At 47.6% G+C, this 21,203-nt stretch overlaps 1 protein-coding gene across 2 annotated transcripts in view; it reads left to right on the top strand.

The window, feature by feature from the left end:
* The window catches only part of KCNJ16 (potassium inwardly rectifying channel subfamily J member 16), a 35,903-nt gene extending 16,519 nt beyond the window's left edge, over window positions 1-19,384 (top strand). For both annotated transcript variants that reach the window (XM_066200585.1, XM_066200586.1), the window contains one exon: window positions 14,104-19,384. In XM_066200585.1, the coding sequence (XP_066056682.1) occupies window positions 14,159-15,439 (1,281 nt within the window). In that variant the 5' untranslated portion in view covers window positions 14,104-14,158 and the 3' untranslated portion in view covers window positions 15,440-19,384. The remainder of the gene's footprint in view (window positions 1-14,103) is intronic.
* The last annotated feature ends 1,819 nt before the right edge of the window (window positions 19,385-21,203 follow it).

Consider the following 21,203-nt stretch of genomic DNA (forward strand, 5'->3'; position numbering starts at 1 on the left):
ATCTTAAAGAAGATATATAAACACTTTATCTTAAAGTATTTTCTCTTAGATGGATTTAATTTGAGTTTATAGGGTGTGTTCTAGAGGGGTTTGGGTTTTTCACCAGGATGCTGCTCCCTCACCTCAGTGTTCCCTGGCGTGACTGGGATTCTGGAGAGAGGCTGATGCTCTGCCTCTGTTTCTGTTATTAGTCACCTTTCTTGCCCAATGTTCTCACCCCCAGCTTTTGGTGAGAAGGTTTGGTAACAGAACACCCCTTTCCAGTAATTCATTGTGCAATTAAAGCGCTGCGGGATAAATACAGACGAGCCCAACCAGCAGACAGCACCTCACGTTGCTGCCGGCTTTTAAACCAGGATAAGGGCTCGATTTGATTCTTCACCTTCTCATCTCCAGTTGTAGAAGAGGACTTGTCTGTCCTGTCTGGCAGGAGGCAGAGCTGGAGCTCAAGAAGTGGCCGTGCTGCATTTCACAGGGGACTGTTCATTTCTTGTTTTTCAGTCGTGATTCCATCACTGGTTCCCCTTTTTAAAGCAGATAAATTCATGGTCTGAGGCTGCATCCAGGGGACGCTAATCTTCAGCTCCTCAGCTGCTCTTTGTGGTAACGTTGTGGGCTGGAGAATTGGGAGATTGGAGAGGGTTTCAACCCTTAATTTCCTGTGGAAAAGTTCACCTGAGGAACCACTGAATTTTGGGGTTCTCCTTGCTGTCGTGGTACAGGAGAGTGGGTCAGCACTTCTCAGAGGAGATCTAAGGAGTGGCTTTTGATAAAAATCAACAGCCTGGCAAACAAACTGAAAAAAAAGGTGTAATTGTGGTGAACAACCATTTTCTCAGACAAGTTTTCTTCAAGGGAAAACCAAGACGGGCTCACAGAACTGTGTGAAAGGCCTGACCCAGATAAAAGAGGAAAATTTTACTGGAAAACAGCTGGAAAAATTTCCATGTTTAATAAAGGCATCTCCATTCCTGAGACAACTTCGCAAAGCATCTCCAGTTCCTTTTAAAATATTCTCTGACAAACTGGTTGCAAATTGGCCCCAAATTTTGTGCTCAGCAGCAGCAGGGCACTGTTTTGGAGTGGCAGAACCTGCATCAGCTGGCCCTGCTCACCCCTGACTTTACAGAGCCGATTTTGGATGGCCAAATGGCCCCTTTTGCTCTCCAGGAAATGCTGATCCCCAGCAGCCCTGGGAGAAAGAGCAATTTCCTACCTGGCTTTGTCCCACTCAAAGATAGACGAGGACAAATCTGAGCCACGGAGATGATGTTCACTTAATAAAAGTGGAGGCCATAAAACACAGGCCACTTTCCACCAGAAATCTCAGCGGGGAAATTGAAATATTTCTATTTCCACTCACAAGTCTTCACCAGCTGTTTGACTGCTCATGAAAATGCTCTCAGTTTTCCACAACTAAATGAGGACTCTTTCCAGGAGCGGCCTGTGGTGAGATCTCCAGTGCACTCTTGCTCTGGATAGACTCGGAATATTAATCTTTTCATGGTATTTTGTCACCACAACCAGTTACTCCACAAAGAAATGAGGCAATTGGTGCCTCATGCTAAAAACCTCCAGCAATTCCTGGCAGTTTCTGTTGTTCAGGCCTCGGAAAGGTTTTATTTGGACTTTTTCAGTGGGAATAAGTAATCAGTGCCTTGCTTTATCTCCAGTCTGCTCCAATGGAGTTCAGTGATTGGTGAGACAGTTTTGGATGGAGGTGCAGTTGCCCTGGCAACAATCGGGAGTGAAATCAGAACCTTTTGAGCAGCCGGTGGAATGCGGTTCCACTCGGATGACAATGGGCCAGAGCGCTTTAATGGGCAGAATGCAATCCAGTACAATGGGATTTATTGCCACTGTGACATCAGACTGACACGATCCCTGCAAATCCTTCAGCTTGTGACAGACCTCGGCTGAAACCTGCTCGGTGGAAAAAACTCGGGGAAATGCCGTTCATCGTTTTGTTCTCCAAACCAACCGGAGCCCGTGTGTCCCAGGGGGTTGGGAGGAATATCTTCCAGGAGAGTGAAGCCTAAGCTCCCTGCACAGAGCCCTAATGAGAGTCCTGGACACCAGGAATGGTTCTGAGAGACCAAAGGCTCCTCTCTGCAGGGTTCCGCTGGAGAACTTCTGCACTAGCCGGGTTTTACATGGCCAAAACAATTCCCAGCGATTTCCAGGATGGTAATTCAGGCTCTTAAACCTGATTGCATTTGCTGACAGACAAGACCTTGCAGGGGCAGGTCCTAAAGCAGCACTGGAAGAAAAGGTTCCCTGTTTGGTGTGGAGGGGGAATATTTCATCCCTCCTGCCTGCGTGTCTTTCCAGCTCCTGTCATAAGGATCCTTTTATTCTGGAAGATCCCAGAATTCTTTCCAAACGGATACAATGCCCAGGACCGGGACAGGAGAATGTGCTGCCTGCAGCTTTAAGGAAATTCAGGCTAGGATGCCAAAATCTGTCCCTCTACCCTAAACCAAAAGCACAGACAGGTTGGCATCCCTTGGGATGTCCCTACAGACCTCTGTCATACATAGAAATCCTGTTTTGGTGGCATCAGAAATAACCAGTAGCACTCATTTTAGGTAGGTGACCCTTGAACCTTTAACCAATTTTCCTTTTGAATCAATGGAGGTGGTTCCCATTCATTTTTTAATTTGAAAAGCAGATTTATTTTTTTTTTCTCAGTCACACGGCTAGTACCCTGCACATCCTTTCATTGTTGATAGGAGGCTTTTACAACAATCAAAGCCCAGAGCTGGTGAGCTGTTCCTCTCCTTGGAATCAGTCCTGGAGAACAATTGAGCCAGACAATGACACAACCTGGTTCTTGTCTTCCTCAGTGGGAAATAGGCTCGGAGCTTTGCATCCATAAACAACCAAGGGTGGGAAGGCGAGGAGTGACCTCAAAGCCGGGTTTTGCACAGCAGAACAAAGAGATCCCCGAGCCTGACTGGAAAAACTTCCCGAGAGCAAATCGATGGCATAAGATCATAATTATCAGCACATCATGGTGTGGCTGTGATGCCTTGAGAGGGCTGAGCTGGAGCAGAGGCTGAACAGAGCTGGAGAATAAAGCAGAGATTTATTCAAAGGCCTCCAGGATCCACCTTGGGCAGGACAAGAGCCTGGCCAGGGCTACACCCAAGGGGGGCCCAAAATGGTCCCCAAATGGACAAAGGGTCACCAGGTGTGACACTTGGATGAGTTTTGGTCCATTTGCACCTTGGGGTTGAATTGTCCAATGGCAGCTGCAGGTTGTGAGGTCCCATCCTTCTTGTTCCTCCCTCCAGCCAGCCTTGTTTGTGCTTTGGGGCTGAAAGTTGTCCTTGGTGTCCCTTTGGGAAAGGATTTGTTTTGTGTCCCTGCTGTGTGCAGAGCTGAGTGACACTGACTGTGAGCTCAGAGCTGCACCCCTGGGCAGCACATGACCTGAAATACTGGGAAGAGAAAACTTCTGGCATCAGCTGGAGCCCCTGGCAGCTCCTACAGACACCAGGAACAGAGTCCTGGGTGGCTTTGGCAGCATGGACATCGCTCCATCCCTGCAGCACTGGGCTGGGCTGGAGGTTCTGATCCCTTTAGGATTTTGACTTTTGTATTTCTCATCTATTTGTACTCCTGCAGATTTTTAGTGTGGAACTCTCAACTCCACACACAGTGTGAGGTGCTAACACCCCGTTTTGGGCAGACACAACAATTCCCCTCCAGGCCTGGGGATCGAGGACACCTCACTGCCTCAGGCCCCCAGGGATGGGAACAAAAGTGAGTTGGGGGCAGCAAACCTGGGGTAAATGACTTCATTACCTGAAGCTGTAACTGGAGGATTAACCCCCAATCTGCAAATGGACCAAAGTTATCCAAGTGTGAAAACCCGTGACCTGTTGTCCATTTTGGGTGGGCTTCACCTGCCCTAAATGTACCTGAAGGCCCTTCAATAAACACAACTGCTTTTTATTCCCTTAATTTTATCTGATCTCTGTTTTTAGGTAGCCTGAAAAGGCACCAGCTCATCCTCAGGATGTTCGGGGCCATTATTGCTCTCAGATCGCTTTCCCTTTGTTCCAGCACTCCTGGCGTTGTTCCAGCACATCTCAGGTCGCTTTTTTCATTCTCCTCAGTCCTCACTTTCCTTCCCTCCCGTGATCAGCCTTGCAGTTGCTCCCAAAATAAGAAACCCGAGTGATGGGGTTTTTTTGTTTGTTTGTGGTTTTGTTTTGTTTTGGTTGGTTGGTTTTGGATTGTGGTTTTTTGTTTTAGTTTGTTTTTGGGTTTTTTTGTGTTTGTTTGTATTTTGTTTTGCTTTTTGTTTGTTTTGTTTTGGTTTTTTTGGTTTTGTTTTTATTTTTGGGTTTTTTTTGTTGTTGTTGTTGTTGTTGTTGTTTTTTTTTTCTGTGGGTAGCACCACTTTGTGTCCTTCAAAGACTTCCCTTCCCAAAGATCTCTCTCATCCCGCGGTGACAGAGCTTGGCACCTTAGGAATGTTCCAGGGGAGGAATGCCACCAGCCTGAGCTCGTGATTTGGGGCTGGGCAGGCCTTGGCAGTGATTTGGGGTTTCGTTAATCACCTTTGGATTTGTGTGGCTCTGGAAGGACTCTGGCTCTGAGCAGGAGCAAGTGATGCTGTAATTCCATTTTATTCAGTGAAGACAGGAGTGAAAACGACCCAGGAAAAATACAGCACACAAAATAGGATAAATCTCCCACTGAGGCTGTGTACATCACTCCTGAATTTAATTTAATTTGGGTGACCCATCATTTATCCAACTCCCAACTAGTCTGGAGTGAATCAGGGGGCAGTGACAGTAAATTTCAAACCAGAGGGTGAAATTCTCTTCAGCCACGCTCTTGTCCCTGGTGACAGCAGCCCTGTAATGTGGAATAAATGAGAGAGACATTCATTTCACGGGCCCACGGCACCTGTGAGGCCAAACACAAAAGTTGTCTCTCAAAACAATCTTTGGGAATTGCTTTGGCAATAAAATCAACCCTACTGCAGTTTAGATATCATTTTTGTGTGTGTGTGGAGTGTTGACATTTGCAATGTAGCAGGTTTTTATTTGATGTCTTTTTGTTAACACGGGCTCTGATAAGATCTGCTCGCTCCTTCACACTGTTTGCCTGGAGAAGTAAAACAGGAAAAACACGGCTGGCTGAGCAGCTCCACGGCAAACAGCTTGGAATGGGCTCAGTTCCCATCCAGGAGCTCCTTCACTAGGCAGTGCTGGGGGAAAATCTTCCAAACAAAGGGCAAAACACAGATTTCCAGCCCTGGGCTTCGAGGGGCACAAATCAGCCTCTGTGCAAGTCACAGGGAGGCAAAAATCCCCTTTCAAACAGCCCCAACGTTTAATGTTTTTTATTAAAGGCAACTTCTAGATACATACATTCCTCACATCCACAGACATGAATAAGGGGCACAGGAAAGTTGGAATATCCCTGGCATACGAATACTGGAATATCCCTGGATAAGGGACACAGGAATACTGGAATATCCCTGAATATGGGGAATGGGAATATTGGAATATCCTGAACAAGGGCCACAAGAATACTGGAATATCCCTGCATAAGGGAGGCAGGAATGCTGGAATATCCCTGGATAGGGGTCCCAGCTGGCAGTACAGTGTCTCCAGGCCGTGCTGTCCCGTGGCCTCTCCTGTTGTGCAGCAAACAGGAAGGACAGGAGCTGCTGCCTGCCTCAGGAAGCTGAGCTGCACGGGGTGACGTTAAGGAAGTTGTCCCCGAGCCTGGAAGAACCCTTTTGGAATATCAGCTCCTGCCTGCCCCCAGATTCCCAGATTATTAATAACCTGCTGTGCTTTGGGAAGGGGCAGAGCAGTGAATAACGGAGCTGAGGGTGTTGGCTCTGTGAAATGAGTGCTCAGCACTCTCTGATCTCATTCTGTCATTGTTCCTGCCCTGCCACTCACCTACTGTTGATTACATTAATTCATTAATTACATCATGGCTATTCAGAGCTGCAACAAACTGTTCTCCTGCTCCTGGCCAACAAGGGCCAGGGGACGAAAAGCTCCTCGAGGAATTCTGCTCGGTCTCTGAAGGCTGCGGGAAATCCATGACATGAAGCGTGAGGTGGAATCTGCAGAAGGGTGGGAATGAAACTTCCCTGGGCATCAGCGATGCCTTGGGAAGGCTGAGCTGGAGCAGAGGCTGGACAGAGCTGGAGAATAAAGCAGAGATTTATTCAAAGGCCTCCAGGATCCACCTTGGGCAGGACAAGAGCCTGGCCAGGGCTACACCCAAGGTGGGCCCAAAATGGTCCCCAAATGGACAAAGGGTCACCAGGTGTGACACTTGGATGAGTTTTGGTCCATTTGCACCTTGGGGTTGAATTGTCCAATGGCAGCTGCAGGTTGTGAGGTCCCATCCTTCTTGTTCCTCCCTCCAGCCAGCCTTGTTTGTGCTTTGGGGCTGAAAGTTGTCCTTGGTGTCCCTTTGGGAAAGGATTTGTTTTGTGTCCCTGCTGTGTGCAGAGCTGAGTGACACTGACTGTGAGCTCAGAGCTGCACCCCTGGGCAGCACAGGACCTGGAATACTGGGAAGAGAAAACCGAAGGCATCAGCAGGACAGACACCCGTGAGTCAGGGGAGGAGGAAATGCCAATTAGTGCTGGCGCTGGTATTTGATTGCCTCACAGCTAATTTGCATTCAAGCCCAGGGGCCTGCTGAATTAAGGAGTAGGTTGGTTACTGATTTCCAAAGTGAGAAGCCTGGATGGAAAATACTTTTTTTTCAGCTGTTCCATCTCTGAGTGGCTGCCCCTGGATCCCTGGAAGTGTCTGGGGCCAGGTTGGATGGGGCAGGAGCACCCTGGTGCAGTGGGAGGTGTCCCTGCCCTCGGCAGGGGGTTGGAAGATGATCTCTCAAGTCCTTTCCAACCCAAACTATTCCATGGTTTTCAGCTCTAGGACGTGTCCCAGCTGTCACAGCTTTAGGAATTGAAACTGCAGGAGCTTGAGTAGAAATGGAGACTCTTCGGTCCTGTCAGCTGAGGATCAAAATGCTCTCAGCTGATGGGAAGGGATCCAGGACCAGGAATTTCCAGGCAGGAGGAGGGAGGACAGTGACCCCTGGGGGGTCCGGCTGCCCCATTCCAGTGTGGGATAGAGGCTGAGCCTTGGCTCCCGCGTTCCTGCTCACTCTGTTTCCCTGCTGGGCCATCCCAGTTCAGTCCCACTTCAGGTTCAGCTGCACTGGGGCAGACTGGGGCCCCCAGCCAGTGCCCCATGAGAGACACTTTGACAGCAAGAATGTGGATATTTGCTAAATATGTAAAATGAATCTCCACTTGTTGCACATCCTATGCAACAGACGACTTTGTTTTGAAAGACTGAGTGTGATGTCAGTGAAAATAAAACAGGCTGGTCATCTGCAGCTTTATTCCTATCTTTTGCAAAATATTTTTCTGCCTAAACACAAGCAGAAAAATAAAACATTAAAAAAAAAAACCACTTTTCCTTATTAGTGGAAAGTCTTGAATTGCTATTTGAGACAACAGACATCAGGAATATTTGAGCCAAACAAATTGCCATATCAGAGAACTGTGAGAATTAATCCCATAATGAAACAGTGTATGCGGCATTAAAGCAAGATTAAAACACCAAGTTATTTGACTGACCTGCTGGGTCCCGTCCCCTCCCTGCAGGAGCTGCTGGAGCTGAGGGTTGGGGAGAGGAAGAGACTCCCCAAAGGAACAGTTTTAGGTTTCCCCCCTGCCAAAGTGTCTGGGACAAAGAATGGCAGCGAGGCCCCAGATCAAGAGCTTCCAGTTGCCAGCACTTTCCATTTCTCCTGGTATTTCAGTGTTTCCAGTGCTGGCTCCTGGCTGAAGCCCTGCAGTGCACACAGTGCAAATAAATTCAAATAGACACTCACAGCTTTCTATGGATTTTGGGAATTGCTCTGAGTGGGAGAAGCAGGACTTGCTTCCCTTTGAACCCGTCCTGTGGCTCCAAAATGGGGAACCAGCCTTCAGCAAGGAGCAGCTTCCAGTCTGTCCTCTCTGACTTTAAGGGGCCAAACATCTTCATTTTTATTTTTTTTAATTGGTTTTGTTGTAAGCAGATCTGCTTTCACTTAGACAAATTAAATGCCAATATCTCTGTTGCTGTGAGTTGTTCCAGCGGGGATCACGGCACCACTGAGCGACTCAAAAATCTCTGCAAAGCTCTGCTGCTCTTTGGTGTCTACGTCCGGTCCCTAAAATGCTCAATTAGCACTTTGATATTGGTACTTTAGGTCTCTGTCTGTATGGAGGCATTGGATGAGGAGTCTAAGAAAAAAGTCATATTTTGCTTGGTGTGTTAGAATGAGAATGGTTTGGGTCGGAAGGGACCCTAAAGATCATCCAGTGTTTTATTTCTTTTACTTTCAAATAATATATACAGTATTAATAGATATATTATTTATATAATAAATATATAAATATTAATACACATTATAATATATCTTATCTTATTTTATTTATTTATTTATTTATTTTTACTTGCAATACTTTCTTCTGCTGCTGAAAAGGTTCTGTACAAAAAAATGCTGGGAGGGGCCGGGAGTCAGCTGCAAGGCGATGTCTGCAGAGCTGTGTGCTGCAGCCCTTGGTGACCTGCAGCACGCACTTGCCTCAGCTGAAGGGATGGGAAGAACGAAATTTTTGCTTTTCAAGGGAAATTTGAGCCTTTTAAAAAGTTCACTCCGGTGGCATCCAAGGTGTCACTGTGGGTGTGGGGGTGAAGCTCCCATTGGGACGGGCTCCAGCTGTGAAGGCAGCACAGCTGGGGTGCTCCTGGTCATGCCCTGACATGGGAACCCCTCTCGTACACCCCTGCTCCCCCAGATCTGGCTCTGGGGTCAGTTTAGGGGATTTTGTGTTCCCTTTCCCCCTGCAGAGCTGCCCTTCAGTGACCTGTGGGGATCTGAGCTAAAAAACATTAAATATGTTGGTTTAGCCTGGCAGAGGGCAGGGTTAGCTGGGATTTTGGGATGGAATTCCTGCCTGTGAGGGTGGGGAGGCCCTGGCACAGGGTGCCCAGAGCAGCTGTGGCTGCCCCTGGATCCCTGGAATTGTCCAAGGCCAGGTTGAACTTGGAGCAGCCTGGGATAGTGGAAGGACACATCAGAAGCAGAAGGACTGGCTGTGAGTACCAGGAGAAGCCCTTTTGCAACAAAAAGAGTGAGAGGAAGGAAGGAAAGAAAGAAGGAAGAGCCTTAATGCTGTCCTACAAGAGATTTATTTAGGTTTTGTGGGTGGTGGAGATTTTTTTTTTTAAGGAACAAGCGTTGGAGCCAATCCCGAAGCAGCTCCCGAGGTTCTGACTTGTCGCATTTCTGGTCTCTGGGCTGAAACCCTTCCAGGGTTACACAACAATGACTAAAACTGGAAACCTTTCAGATCATTTCCAAAATGAAGCAGGAAACTGAGGTGATTACTAAAGCAACACTGGAGAGAGACAGAGACACCACTTCTGTGTGGGGGGGTGAGAGGGAGCGCCCAATTTCTTTTGGAGGTTTGGGGTTGTTTTCTTTCTGATTTGATCTCAGAGCGGAGTTATCCTGGAACCCAGATCTTCACATTGTTTTGCTTAATGTTTTACAAACAGGCTGTTGAGTGAAGTTTGTCACCGAACAAAAATCCACCCCTATTGTTTACACAATGGGAAAAGGGAGTCATAAAAGGGGTGTAGCAGCAATTTGTTAGGTATTAGGTTACGGTGCAAGAGGGATTATCCTCACAAAACACTGAGCCCTGAACTCCAAATATCGGGATTAAACTGGCAATTACGTCCAGTAAAAGGCTCAGCCTGATGCTCGAGGCTTTGAAGTGACTGTTCTGAGCGAGCTGACAATCAGGAGTTGTTCTGGCACAGCTGCTCTGCTCAAGAGGAACTACATCAAAATATAATTGTGATAAGAAAATCTGCTCCTGCCGGTGTTTGCTTTGTGGCAGCTCTTCACTGGGTAAAAGCAGGCGCTGGGTTGGTCCCTGGTTCTGCCACTGCTCTCCTTCATGACCTTCGGAATACAGGAATTTCCTCCCGTATCTGACTGGGGAGAAAAGTTTTAAAGAATACCAGTTTGGGGGTTCAGCGTGGAGGCCCCTGAACACAGAGCTTTGGAGCAGTTCTGTATCTCCCTGAGCATTTCAGGATCCAACACAGTAAAATCCTGGCCTGGGCTTACATAATTAAGTATTATTCTGGTTTCTGAACTCTGATACATTTATGATCTAGAACAACTCTCTGCCATTTAATCTAAATAAACCTTTTGATATTTCTCTGTTTCTGCCTTCCTACCACCCTGCCTGGCTTTGCTGCTTTCTTTTTATCTCTGACAAGCTTCCATTTGAAAGGGGGAAATACATTTGTAAGAACGGAGAGCAAAATTCCTGTGAACTTCAGCCGTGCTGCAATGCAAGGGGAGGCTCATGATGTGCACAAACATGCCCAGAAATCCAGGAAAAAAACCCAGAGAAAGTAAAAGCAAGACAGAAAACGGGGAGGGTTTCTGTGTCAGTGTTAGAGGAAGGTGAAAATGCTTCCTGGCAACATCTGAGAGTCATTTGCAACAACAGATCCCCGAGTTTTAGTGAGCAGAGAATGTTTTTAAATCCTCCCCCAGCCCCTTTTGTTAATCTTTACCAGGTAACAGGAGCTCTCAGGGAATCGCGGGGCTTTCTTAGGGATGTGTCAAATGTTTCCAGTTTGAAAAATCAGGCTTTTGAAATGACTGCGAGTGAGGTTGAAGGTTCATCAGTCTGGCTGGGACTCCGTGGCCTTCGGTAATAATTTGGTGATGATCAGATTCTCCTGAGGGTTCTGCAGAAGTCAGAGGGAGGGAGAAACCTCTGGGCTCCCAAACTCCCTGCACTCGTCTGGAACAGGGAAATCACGTGTCTGCTCCATGGTGTCCCCAGGAACGAGGGACAGATCCTAATCCTGATTTACAGGATCCAGGAACCCTGCAGGGTGGGTCTGCGGGCCTGAATGTTCTGAGCCACATCAGTGTCACAGAGTTATTAATCGTGATGCATGATTATCAATTGTTTTGGTTGTTATTGCACTCCAGAGACTTGAGGAGGTGGCCTTGAAAAGTGCAGGTTTGGATTGTGTTTAAGCACAACCAAAATACTGGGCAACGATTTTCGATGCTTTGGAGTGGCTGAGGAGATTGTGTCCAGATATTTTGGGTCACCTGGGGCAGTCTGCTGTGTGAAATTTGGGATTTTATCTCACCTGGGGCAGTCCCCACTGTGCAGTTTGGGGCTTTATCTCACCTGGGGCAGTCCCCACTGTGCAATGCCAAATGCCTCTGAGAAATCCAAGTTTTAACAAAGCCAAGGAAGCTTAACTCAGGTCCTGGGAGCAATCCTTGTCTGGCAGACCTGCGCTGCACTGGTTCTTTTTTGCTCCATCCAGCTCCAGGGCTGGATATTTGGTTTTGGTTTTGGGAGCTCTGCATCACGTTCCTTTTTTATTGCTGACATACTTTGGATTGTTTTGGGAAATCCCAACCTGTTCCATGGCTTCGTATCCCAGCCCAAAACTCATCTCGGACATCCACGGGAGCATTTCTAAAATGACAGCTTGTACTTAGGAGAAGCCCTGTGCAGAGTCAGAGTTCCCAAAACCAGTCACCTCCACGCCAAAGTCGTCTCCTGGTTGTGGCAGATGAGCAGGAAATCAGAGTGACCTTTACTGCATTGTTGTGTGTCCATCCAAGGTTCTTCCCACCAAAATCTGAAGGTGGTGCCAGTGAAACACAGTTTTGGAAATGTGAAGATTTTCTCATGGTGACAGCAGAGAGCGGGACCCACTCAGGAGCCTTTGGTTCATGGAGTCCATTTGGGAGTCCTGGGATGTTTGGGAGTGTTTTCAAGGATCTCGGGTTTGGAGCAGTCAGTAAGACAAGCGGTGGAATCATGGAATATTGAGCTGGGAGGGATGAAGGGTGATCCAGTCCAGCTCCTGGCCCTTACACCCCAACAATCCCACCCTGGGAGCGTTGTCCAAACTCTCCTGGAGCTCTGGCAGCCTCGAGGCTGTGCCCATTCCTCTGGGGGAAGAACTTTTCCCAAAATCCAATCTAAACCTCCCCTGGAACAGCTCCAGCATTCCCTGGTTCCTGTCCTTGTCAGGGAGCAGAGGTTGGAGCAGCCCCTCAACACAAAACCCTACAAATGTTTTTATTTAAGATCACACTGGCTCTTTTTATTTATGATCGTATTGGCTTCTGATTACAGTTCACTTCATTTTAACACCTCACATTATGAGGCCCTTAAAAAAAACCCAAAACACAGAAAAAACCCCAACCCTCAACAGTTTCCAGTTTTTGTTTGTTGTTAAACACGACTTTGAAAATCTTGGGTCAAGTGTCTTCAATAGACCAAGCTGCAGTGTTTGTTTAAAACTCTGAGTAAAGCAAGTCATATGAATGTTTCCAAAGACCCTATTCCAAGAAGTATTTTTGGAAACATTAATGTTGTGTTTTTTAATGAAGGCCACATTCTGAGGCTACGACACCATATGTCACATTCATTTCTGGACTGGAAAAAAAAAAAAAAGGGGGAAAAAAAAGAGAGAAAAAAAAAAGAAATGGAAACTATGTTTGGCTTTTAAGTGTTTTTGGATGAATGTCTCTGCATGCTTGTCATTGTTCCTTGGATGAGGGAGAGTTCTTGGGCTGTTAATCCAGTCCATCCTATATATTTTACACTCCATGGGCCTGACTCTCCTCTGCCTGGAAGTGTGTGCAGTCATTTCTGCTCAGGCAAAGTGAATGAAGACCTGAGGAAAAGAATTCCCCTCGGGAAGTTGGTTTTTCTGAAATTCACTTTTCTTAAATTCATTTTCCATGGATTTCTTGGCTCCGTTGAAAACCTACATCCGAACTCTGAAACCAGCTTAAAAATGGGAAAAGAGCTTGTCATTTTTCCATCAAAAACTTGCAGTTTCTGGAAGAATAATGACAGGTTTCCCACAAAGATATTAGGGTTGGTTTTTTTGGGTTTTTTGGGGTTTTTTTTCCCCCGTTAGGAGTGTCAGTTAGAAGCATGAAATTAGCAAAAAATTGGAATTTTTCTGACTGGTTTGTGTGTTAATGGTTGGGATGTCGCGGAATGAACTGGAGGCCTGCAGGAAAAGGATTTGCCTTTTTAAATGACATGCTTTTTATTGGATTCCAGGTGATGAGGTCTCAATTTCTAACATAATCCTTGTTCTTGGTCACTAAATATGGCCCAGGACTGGCACTGCTCGGTTCTTCTCTGCTCTGACAGAGGAATGTCCTAATCCGCATCACTTCCTAAATTTGTGTCACCCACAACTTCCATTAACACCCTCCATGTTTGTTTCAGACTCATTAATCAAGATTTAATCATTTTTGGCAGCCGGATATTTTTTTGTTTGTTTGTTTGCCTTAGGGAAAGATTTCAGAGGCTTTCCAGGACCTCAGAGGGGTTTCTTTTTTTCATTTGAAATGTAAATAATTTTCTCCAAATTGAACAAACATGTCTCTGTAGCACCATCTCAGTCAAGTTCACTTCACAAGAGCAGGTTTTTCTGGGCAATGCTGGAACATAAATAATGATGGATGATTGTGTGTTTGATACAGTTTTTGGTTAAAACGCACCAGCACTGTATTTCCCTGCCCACGTGACTGAAGGTTTACCTCTAAATAAGGGGGTTTTCCTTTTTTTTCTTTTTCCCTAATGGAGGAAAATGAGGAAAATTGCAAAAAGTAATTAATTACCTCCAATATTTGGCCAAATTTAAGTGTTTTGTGCCATTTGTGACTGCTCGGGGGAGCTCATCCTGCTTGTAGTGTTGCGTCATGGGATCATTAAAGGAATTGCTCACAATAGAGTCACCACAAAGGTTAGATTTCTCTTTTCATCTACAGACCAAATTTTAGGGTTAAGTATGTTTCTAACTGGTTGAATTTGTAGCTGTCTCATATTTCCAGGCCTGCTTTTGGGCAAAGTAGTGTAACGGATGTCACAGCCTTCACCCTTCCAAAAATTACCCATGGAGTAAATGGGGGCAGATTTGGAAATTCAAATAAAAACAGGCTTTCTCCTTTATTTCGCAGATTTCCAATGAGCAAAGAAAACAACTCCTGGGACCTTCTGTAAGCTGAGGCAGAGATGAGGAAGGTGAATGACCAAAGTGGCTGCTACAGGCCTGTGAATATCCAGGGGAACAAGGTCAGTTACCGCGGCACCTGCCGGGAGAGCCCGGAGAAGGAGGTGAAAAAGCTGCAGAGGAGATTTCTCCACAAGGATGGCAGCTGCAACGTCTACTTCAAGCACATCTTCGGGGAGTGGGAGAGCTACGTGGTGGACATTTTCACCACTCTGGTGGACATCAAGTGGCGCCACATGTTTGTGATTTTCTCACTGTCCTATGTGCTGTCGTGGCTGTTTTTCGGCCTGGTGTTCTGGCTGATCGCTGTCCAGCACGGGGACCTGTTCGGCGACGAGGAGATCACACCGTGTGTGGCCAACGTGCACAGCTTCACGGGAGCCTTCCTGTTCTCCCTGGAGACCCAGACCACCATCGGGTACGGGTACCGCTGCGTGACCGAGGAGTGCTCGCTGGCCATCCTCATGGTGATCCTGCAGTCGGTGCTGAGCTGCATCATCGACACCTTCATCATCGGGGCGGCCTTGGCCAAGATGGCCACGGCCCGCAAGAGGGCCCAGACCATCCGCTTCAGCTACTACGCCGTGGTGGGGCTGAGGGATGGCAAGTTCTGCCTGATGTGGCGCATCGGGGACTTCCGGCCCAACCACATGGTGGAGGGCTCGGTGCGGGCCCAGCTGCTGCGCTACAAGGAGGACAAGGAGGGCAGGATGACCATGGAGTACCGGGACCTGAAGCTGCTCAACGACCAGATCATACTGGTCACACCTGTCACCGTGGTCCATGAGATCGACAGCGACAGCCCCTTGTACGGCCTGGACCGCAAAGCCCTGGCCAAAGACAACTTTGAGATCTTGGTGACGTTTGTCTACACGGGTGACTCCACGGGGACTTCCCACCAGTCTCGGAGCTCCTACGTCCCCAGGGAGATCCTGTGGGGCCACAGGTTCAACGATGTCCTGCACGTCAAGAAGAAGTACTACAAGGTGGACTGCCTGCAGTTCGAGGAGACCACGGAGGTGTACGCCCCTCACTGCAGCGCCATGCAGCTGGACAGGAAGGAGCAGGAGTGGAGCCGCGCCGAGAAGACGCGGGAGAAGCAAGCGGAGAAGTCTGCCCTGGAAATCAAGCCCAACCAAAAGTCCTTCAGCGCTGTCGCCCTCGTCACCAGTTGTGAGGATCCTGAGGAGCCTGTGACAACTTCCAGCCAGCCTCCTGGAGAGGATTCCTACAGGAAAGCAGCCGTGACCTTGAGCAGGCTCTCCATAGAGTCCCAGATCTGACTTTTCCTGCCGTTAAAACCTCTCCAAACAAATTGTCCCCTTGTAGCTCCTCGAATACAAACAATGGACAATGTGCAGCAGTATTTGTATTCCAGACCGCGTGCCCACACTGTCAAGCACTGTCCCACACTGTCACACCCTGCTGGGCTGCCAGGGGCAGCTCTGCACTGGTTGCTGTGGGCACAAGGGAGCAGCTTCCACTTGGGATGCCCTGAGAACCCCTGCACTTGAGCAAACCCTGTGAGAACTTCTTTCCCCTGCAGGGATCAGGGTTGGCCATGCCCACAGACCCAGCATGACCTCGGCAGGGCACACAGACCATGCCCTGTGCCCTCTGGGTCGGGGTGGCAAAGCTGCCTCGTTGGTTTGGAAAGCCCATTCCCAGTCCCTCCAGGAGGCTCTGAAGCTCCATTATCCCAACAGATGATTCCTCAAATGCAGCCTCATCCCGGAGGTCCTCTGGGGGATCTGTGGGTCTGTTCTTTGTAAGACAAAGGAATAACTGACCCCAGTGTTCCTGGGTGGCTTTGGACACCTGTTCACACCCTGCCCAGTCCTATGGGATCCATAGTGGGATGCTGGAGAGCTTTCACTCCCCAGTCATGAGCCATGCCCTGAAGTGCTGCTGCCTCAGCAGCTGGAGAAATACAGGAGGTAAAAAACAAATCAAAACAAGACCTCCAGTTTTAAATCAGCCAAATCAGGTTGAGCCTAGAGGAGATCATGTCTGGAGTGAGCTGTGCAATAGTTTATATCAAATCCTCTTTCATTTCACTTCACTCTTCTTTTTAGCGTGCTGCGCTTCCTTGCAAAGACAAAGATCGATCTGGAGAACAAACAGGGTGATTTTATCAAAATGAAAAATGCTTGTCTGAGACGGCTGTGCAAAAATGATCCTTCATGGAGAAATCCAGCAACTCCTCTGTCAGCTCCAACTCGGAAAAAAAAGGAAAACATTGATGCTCTAAAGGTGTCTGTGACGTGCAAATTCCGTGCTCTGCGCATCTCTGTAATTATTTAGTGAGCAATGCCTCATCATGCTTTTGCCCCTGATGATTGCAGCTCGTTTGAGTTGTGTTTAATTACCCTGCAAATGTAAAATAATCACATCGCAGTTCAAGGGGCTGATCTCAAATGACCTTAGCAGCAAAGAAATCCAGTGTTTGCCTGCCCTCTGTGCTTACTGGAACTCTGCTGTCTCCGCAGGAGAGTTCACCCCACCTTGCTCAGGTTTTTAGGGAGCTGAGGGCAGCAGGATAAGTTTATCCTGGAAATGTTCATCCCTCTCCGTTTATTGCAGAAGGAGATGAAACGACTGCTGTGGAAATGCTGGCTAACTTTAGGCTGCTAAAATTAGGTCTGACGAGTCATTCACATCATTCTGACTAATTAATTGGGTTTTTATGAGCTCATCACGTTTAATGAAGAAAAAAATAGCCTGCTAAGTGCTGGGTTTTTTTTTTTTTCCCCCTGCTATTTACTCCACGTCGTAGTAGGATTGCTGGATTATTTTAATGTATTTCTCTTTTGCTAGCACTTGTCTCTGGATAAACATGACCCCTTTGGGTAAAACTGAAGCCTGGGAGGTGTTAGTTATTTCCAAACTCATTAATTAGCCTATTTTATGTGCTGATTCATCAGCACCAACCACTTATAAGTGCAGTAAAAACCATCTCCTTGTGTCCTGGATTTAAACACTGGCAGACATGGGGGAAATAGTCTAGAAAAAAATGGCAAGGAATGTAGGAAAATGTAGGAAAATGTGGAAGGGTCTCAGTGCTTCTGTGGTGTTGGAAAAAACCACCATTGGGATTGAATAAAATAGAATATCACCTTCCAGACATGGGAATTAACCCTTCCACTGCCCTCAGATCCTGACTGGGATGCTTTTATTTCATGCTGGGCACCACTTTTTGGGAAAGATGTGGAGGAATTGGAAGGGAATCAGAAGATGTGGAAAAGCTGTCAGCGAGGAAGGAGGGAGATGGCTCACGGTGTTTCAGCCCTAAAAAGGATTGGGAGGCAAAGAGCTCTCAACCACAGGAACTGCATCTGGGAAGGGGAGAAATCTGGGGCTGGGAGAGAATGAGACAGGAAAAGATGGGATTAAACTGGGGGAAAAGGAAGGGAAAATAATTAGGAACACTTAATGAGGGTGAGAGTGACAGAGATGAGAATTTGTAACCTCTGTGGTGGCTCTGGAAAACCGGATGGAGAAGGAAAGAGAGACAGACATGAGACAGAAAAGCCAGCCTGGAACTTCCCAAGCCTTCCTCCTGTGGACACTGGTGTGCCAATAGTGTAAATGCTCTCCCTTGGAGAGAAAACAACCCTCAGGCTTCAAATATTTGGTGGTTCCCCTGAGGGAGAGATCCCAGGAGACTGCTCTGCCCTCAGGGCAAGGAAATGTCCTCCTCCCATGAGGCTTTGTGGTTAACATGTTAATTCCTTATACCTCATTGGTCCTTTCCCTACTTCCTTCCTTTTTACCCTACCTGATTGGCCCATTTTTCTATCCCTCCTTCTATCCTTCATTTCTCGTTTTTACCCTACCTGATTGGTCCGTTTTCAATCCTTCCCCTGATTGGTTCATTTCTCAATCCTCCACCCGATTGGCCAAGTTGTGTAGCCCCGCCCCCTGGCATGCCCAAGTAAGTCTCCACTCTCTCTGGTTGCCTGGTTCTTCTTCCCTGGATCCATTTGAGGGAGCAGCGGAGTAAAGGCTGCAGGGAACCTCCAGACAAAGACCCCGTCTCTCCTTTCACGTCGCCCTGAAGGCTCAGCTCACAACTGAGCTGAAATCACTGGGCTGAGCTGAAATCACTCCCTAGGCTGAGCTGAAATCCCTGAGCTGTTGCAGATGTGCCTGTGTCACCAGCTGTGTCCTTTTCAGGACACTCCTCTGGGGACATGGTGGCACTGACCGCCACTGCCCGCCGCGACATTCTGCTCTGTGATCCCCTGATTTCCACCCACGGGGAGTGTCCCACATGGACACTGCTGGCTTTGCAAGGGCTCACCCACGGTGTTTGCTTCATCTCGGAGTAAAGGTGAGGTGCTGGTGGGATGAGTGACCAAAATCCCCACGTTCCTTCCCAAGGTGCCAATTCCAGGTGCTGGGTGTCAAGGCAGCTCCCCCTGTGAAGCTGGGGGAGCTCAGCTGCCTTTCCCTCCCCAAGTTCTCTTCCCTGTGAGCCTCTGGGAAAAAAATTTCCTTTGGAATGGCTCTGCTGGAAGTGAAAGGAATCGGATTTAGGGATTTGTCCTGCCTATTTTGGCACAGAGAGATACAAATAATAAATACAAATACACAGGTATGGCTGGTAAGGTGTGCCTGGGTCAGCTTCTCTCCTGGGCGCGTTAATTCATAAAGAGCTACTTTATATTTTCTTCTACTTTTATCTCCAGCCTCTGATCCCAGCCTGTGCTGGAGACAGGATGCTGGGGAGCCACTGCCCTCAACCAGCCTGGCTGTTTTCTCTTTGCTATTTTAATTTCATTTATCCCAGTACAAACACTGTCTGTAATAATGATGAGCAACAAAGCATGCAGTTCTTCTTCTTTTTTTTTTCTATGAATATAGACATCAAAATAAAGAACATTCCTCTGCCACACACCTTGTGAGAGTGCATTGGGCTTTTCTTCTCTTCAGCTACGAGTTTTAATCTTCTATATCCAGTTTCTCTGGGCAGCCTGTGCCAGGACCTCACCACCTTCACAGGGAATAATTTCTTCCTGATTTTTCATCCATCCCTGCCCTCTGGCAGTGGGAAGCCATTCCCTGTGTCTTGTGTCCCTCTATCCCTTGTCCCCAGTCCTTCTCCAGCTCTCCTGGAGCCCCCTCAGGCCCTGGAAGGGGCTCTGAGCTCTCCCTGGAACTTTCTCCTGTCCAGGTTTATATTTAGGGGAGGGATAAAATAAATTTATATTTATTTTATAAATATAGTAACATAAAATATGATAACAATAATACAAAATAAATTTATTTTATACCCTGTGCTCTAGGTACAGCCAGTTCTTAATCCTTCCTCCCTAGGAAAGGACCTAGGAAAGGTTCCTCAGGACACTGGAAAAAACAGGATAAATAGGATAAGTAGGATGAACGAGAGGGGGACTTTTCCTTGCCCATCTGCTCTTTCTCAATGAGGATTTCCCAGGGAATTTTTTTCCATCCCCACTGCAGAGCCGAGCAATAAAAAAGCAAACAAGACTCCCAGAAACCCAACCAAAATGACAACACGTGCATCGCCCAGCAGGAGCACAGACCTGAGCCTCCAGTCATTCCCAATTAATTGGAGCAAAATTCCCTCCAGGCCAAAGGGAAGAACCTGGATATATTTTGTGGTGAAACAACAGGATCCTCCTGCTCTTCCAGAGCCTTGCATGTCTCCTTGGGGCTTCCAACTGCCAATTCCTGAAGCTGAGGTTCAGCAGCTCCTTCCCAGCCACCACTGAGAGGCAGGAATTGGAATTTCTGTGTGAAAGTTGCTTGCCCCATCCCCGACTTTTCCACAAAATTTACCAGCTGAAGCCAAATTCTGAACAACAAAGAGCAAACACAAACCACCCTGCACTGGCCTCCTGACTCATGATTAAATCTTCACCCTGGTTATTTTCCCTTGGAAAGCAGCACCGTTGTTCCGGGTCAAGATTCATTTCTGTCAAAGGGGATGTAACAAGGGTTTATTATATCATTTATTTTTCCAGCCTCGCTCACCACCATTCATTAGGGCTGCTGGCATCTCCTGCCCCGTTATCATGTGTCATTTAGTGCATAGTTCTTGTGAAGTTGGGTTTCAGATGTGGGACAGGACATTATCCCCTTGTTTATCCCTCATTTCTCACACGCTGTGCAGGAGGTCTGAGCTCACTTCAGGAAATAACAGGTACCTTCCAGGGCATCAGAAAAGTTGGGGGGGGGGGGGGGATATTGCTTGTAAGCTTTTTTTATCCCTTCAGTCTTTGCTGGTTGGAGGTGGGAACCTGCAAACAGGAGGAGATCGTGTCTGTGGTGGGGAGGAAAGGCCCAGAGCAGGGAAAAGGAAGAAGCCTCTGACAACAGAGTCACTTCCAGGCAGACAAGGGGAAGTGTGACATAATCAGGCTGAAAGAAGAAGTTGGAAGTTTTCATCTGGGCTGAAAATTGTGGATCGGTGTTTTCACAGGGCTTAAAAATCCCAGTGCAGGAGCTGCTTCCGGGATTTATGGTGTTTTGTGGGGTCAGTCCTGGTGGCTGGGGAGTGGCTGGGGACGAGCAGTGAGCAGTGTGAGGTTGGGCAGTGTTGCTTGGGGCTTGTGCTGTTTTTGGGGGGCCAGCAGGGTTTGGAGCCCTGACATCGACGCCTCTCAATGGTTTCTTCAGGCCAAGCAACGCAAACTTTCCTCGGACTGCCAAAAACGCACTAGAGTTTCCCACCCAGGTGTGTGATGGAATGGTTTGGGACGGAAGGGAGCTCGAAGCTCATCCAGTGCCACCCCTGCCATGGGCAGGGACACCTTCCACAGTGCAGCCTGCTCCAGCCTGGCCTTGGACACTTCATTGGGTAGTTTCTCCCAGGTATCTCATCTAAATCTCCCCCATTTCAGTTTAAAACCATTACCCCTTCTCCTATCACTGTCTTCCCATGTAACAAGCCACTCTATTTTTTGCCATCACCCTTTACAGTCTGGACCAATCCCAAACTCGATCCCAATCCTCATCCTGATCCTGATCCCCATCCTGGTCCTGATTAATCCTATCCCTATCCCTATCCCTATCCCTATC

Source organism: Chamaea fasciata, unplaced genomic scaffold, assembly GCF_029207755.1.
Source record: "Chamaea fasciata isolate MVZ Bird 193981 ecotype frontalis unplaced genomic scaffold, bChaFas1.0.hap1 SCAF_19, whole genome shotgun sequence".
Taxonomy (NCBI): domain Eukaryota; kingdom Metazoa; phylum Chordata; class Aves; order Passeriformes; family Sylviidae; genus Chamaea; species Chamaea fasciata.